This window comes from Ursus americanus, chromosome 6 (assembly GCF_024610735.1).
Source record: "Ursus americanus isolate L20-20 chromosome 6, mUrsAme1.1.p, whole genome shotgun sequence".
Lineage (NCBI taxonomy): Eukaryota > Metazoa > Chordata > Mammalia > Carnivora > Ursidae > Ursus > Ursus americanus.
The window spans coordinates 55,072,816-55,075,794 of record NC_142132.1 but is presented as its reverse complement, the minus strand read 5'-3'; the positions used below and the strand labels follow the sequence as shown (position 1 = coordinate 55,075,794).

Genomic DNA, 2,979 nt, shown 5'->3' with positions numbered 1-2,979 from the left:
ACGCAAGAGGCGCTAACCCCAGGTAAGATGCCTCCTTTGCACTCTACCTGGAAAGCTACCTACTGTCCACTCAGGCCCCTGATGGCACCGCGCCCCAGCTGGGGTTGGCCCGCTCCTTCCTGCGGCCAATCCAAGGAGGCCTCTGGGGTTCAATTCACACGGTAGAGTGCCCACCCTCCATTTTCCTGTTCCTGAGCACCAGGCAGACTCTGCGGATTCTTAGAGATCAACCTGCTTCCGGAGGTATGGGGGTCCCGCAAGCCATGTAGGGGCATTCCAATACCGCCCCTGGGACAAGTGTCAGTGCCTGCTGTGCACCAGCCCAGCTCTACCTTGGGAGCAAAGAGTGGCTGGAAACCTTGAACAGGTTCTTGGTAAGTTTTCAATCAAGACTGCTGGGTGTCCCAGGTGCCAGAGATTTCAGCAGGAACCTCCACTCTCTCTGCTCTCCGCTGCTCAGTTCCACGCGGCACGACGCCACTGCCCCAGAACCCGCTGCATAAAATGCGCTCAGAAGACTTGCTAGCGCTCTAAGCGCTCTGGGAAAATTCCTGGGGTGCCCAGTCCACGTTCCGTGTTTCTGAGGGCTTTGACCCTGTGGCCCGGCTATTACTCTTCCTTCCCAAGTGCAACAGTCGCTCGAAACCCAGGCTAGTGGCGTAGGGGAAAGGGTCAGCAGCGCCGACAAGTAGCCCCAGTTAGGCTTGTCTTTCATCTAAACCACTGTTTGGAAGATGACAAGTCGCTGCCCTATAAATAAAACAGGGAACTGGGCCAATGATTTCTTAAGAGCCTTCCAGCTCTTACTTTCCATGCAGGTTTAGCTGACTTGCCCTCAGGATGCAAGCTGCTCCGCCTCCCGCCTAGCACCACAATTTCTTAGCCCAAATCAGAGAAGGGGCCTAGAACCCCAGAACCTTTCATCCCTCTCCTTGGACTGAAGCCCACTCCCACCCAGCAGAGGCTGTGGCCCTCCCCTCTGCATAATCGAGTTACCTAACTGAGGTTTCTTGAGAGTACTTTTTTTTATTGACTCAAAATATCATTCACCAGTCTCTAAATATTAATCTTATGTACAAAATATAGAGTTTTCCCCCTGCTGTGAAATCTCATCAATAAATACAAACGTGTAAAGGAGGAGGGCGTATAATTTACCGTATCAAAATTCACTTCAAAAGATATCATATAATTTACAGGCTGATTTTTTTTTCTTTTTCTTTTTTGCCCCCCTTTTTTTAAAGACAGGGGCGCTTCAGGTCGCAGGGAAGCGGGACAGACGTTCCAGAGACAGACTATCTCTTCCCCAGTTCACAGCCTGGTCTCCCTCCCCCCGGAGAGGGCAATGGCTCCGAAAAGTGCACGAGAGAAGGCAGAGGTTCGCCTTCATGGATTAAGGCAGGGGAGCGGCCAGAAACCAGGACTTGATAGGAACTGGGGGAGAAGGTCAGCCCCGTCTTTGGAAAAGAGAGCAAACGGTGAGAGATCAAATACCGGATTAAATCACATTGGTGGAGGATTGGTAAGAAAGACTGACAGACTTGAGCGAGGGTAGGGTGGCTAGAGACAGTGGGTGGTAGGGCTACCATCCTCGACGTCTTTGCACGAGACTTGGGGTGGATGCAGGGAGGGGAACGCGCGGAGCCTGCAATGCCCACCTGCTCGGGCAGCAACAGAAGGCTGAAGTTGGCGCGATGCAGAGAGCCGGGGGGATTGAATCGAGCCTGTCTCCCTCGTAGGCGCCTGGGCGCACCGGGTGTCAGCGAGCCGGAGACTGGAGGAACAAGTTCGCGCTGGGGCCGCGGCAGCCGCGAGGCGTCCCTGACAGCCTCCGCCCCTACCCCCCTCCCCAAGCACCCACCGCCCAGCGGTCGACAGGCCCCTTTATAGGAAGTCTGAAAAAGCTAGGGCGCCGGGGCGCAGACCCGAAGGGGAGGCTGGCGTCTGCAGCCCGTGACGCTCCTCCAGCGAGGCGGCGGGGCTCAGGCTGCCCGCCTGGGAGACCGGGGAGTAGAGGGAGCCCCAGTCTCCTGGGGAGCTGCCGTCCTGGCAGCCCAGCTCCTCGCAGGGCGGTGCGGGCGGCTCCAGCCCGTAGAGGCTATGGTCTGCTATGCGCAGCGCCTGAGTCAGAGCCCAGATGTAGTTGTGCGCGAAGCGTAGCGTCTCGATCTTGGTAAGCTTGGCATCGTCCGGAAAGGTGGGCAGAACGCCGCGAAGCGCGTCCAGCGCCGAGTTGAGATTGTGCATTCGATTGCGCTCGCGGTCATTGGCCTTCTTGCGCCGGCTCCGTCGCTGCTTGCTCAGAGCCAACTCGCTCTTGGGCCGGCTGCGCCCCCCGCGCCTCGTCCGAAGCTTCCTTGAGGCCCCTCTGCAGCCGCCGCCTTCCTCGTCTGGGCAGTTCCCCCGCACGCGAGCGGGGCTGGGCGGAGAGGATGCAACGCAGGTCACTTCGTCGTCCGTGGCACCCTGGAAGGGCTGCTCTGTCTCATGGGTCACTTGGACAGCTGGCGCACCCGGGGGATGAGGCGCCATCCTGCGGCGGGGTAAGAGGTCGGGGTAAGCGTGGGTCCGCCAGCTGGGCGCAGTTCCCTATCCCCGGGCCAAGTGGGAAAAAACCGAGAAAGAGCCACCCCCCGCTCCCGCCAGATCAGAGGACCCCTTTCCCTCTCCACCCGTCCCTCTGTGGCCTCCAGGTGTTACCTTGTTCTCTCGCGCAAAAGGGTAGCAAGCAGGGGGCAGCGAGAGCAATTGGTGAGAGGAGCTGGCCTTTTCGTCAGCAAGCCCAACTGAGACGCAGGCGCCGCTGCCTGGAAGTTTCCTCAGCCCCAGAGAAGCGAAACACGAGGGGGTCCCGGGCCACCGTTGCTGTCTTTGGAGCGGCTGCCAGACCATTCGGATTTTCCGAGCCTCAAGTCGTGTGCCCCTTGGCACGCTTTATCTGCTCGGCCCGGGCCAGGAGCGTGCCTGCCCGGTAGCGGCCCG

The 2,979-nt window shown here is 58.9% G+C and overlaps 1 protein-coding gene across 1 annotated transcript; it reads right to left on the bottom strand.

Moving 5' to 3' along the window:
* Positions 1-1,881: 1,881 nt before the first annotated feature.
* Positions 1,882-2,529, bottom strand: NEUROG3 (neurogenin 3). The gene has a single exon (XM_045783589.2). It carries the CDS (start codon positions 2,527-2,529, stop codon positions 1,882-1,884), a length of 648 nt encoding a protein of 215 aa, XP_045639545.2.
* Between the last annotated feature and the right edge of the window lie 450 nt (positions 2,530-2,979).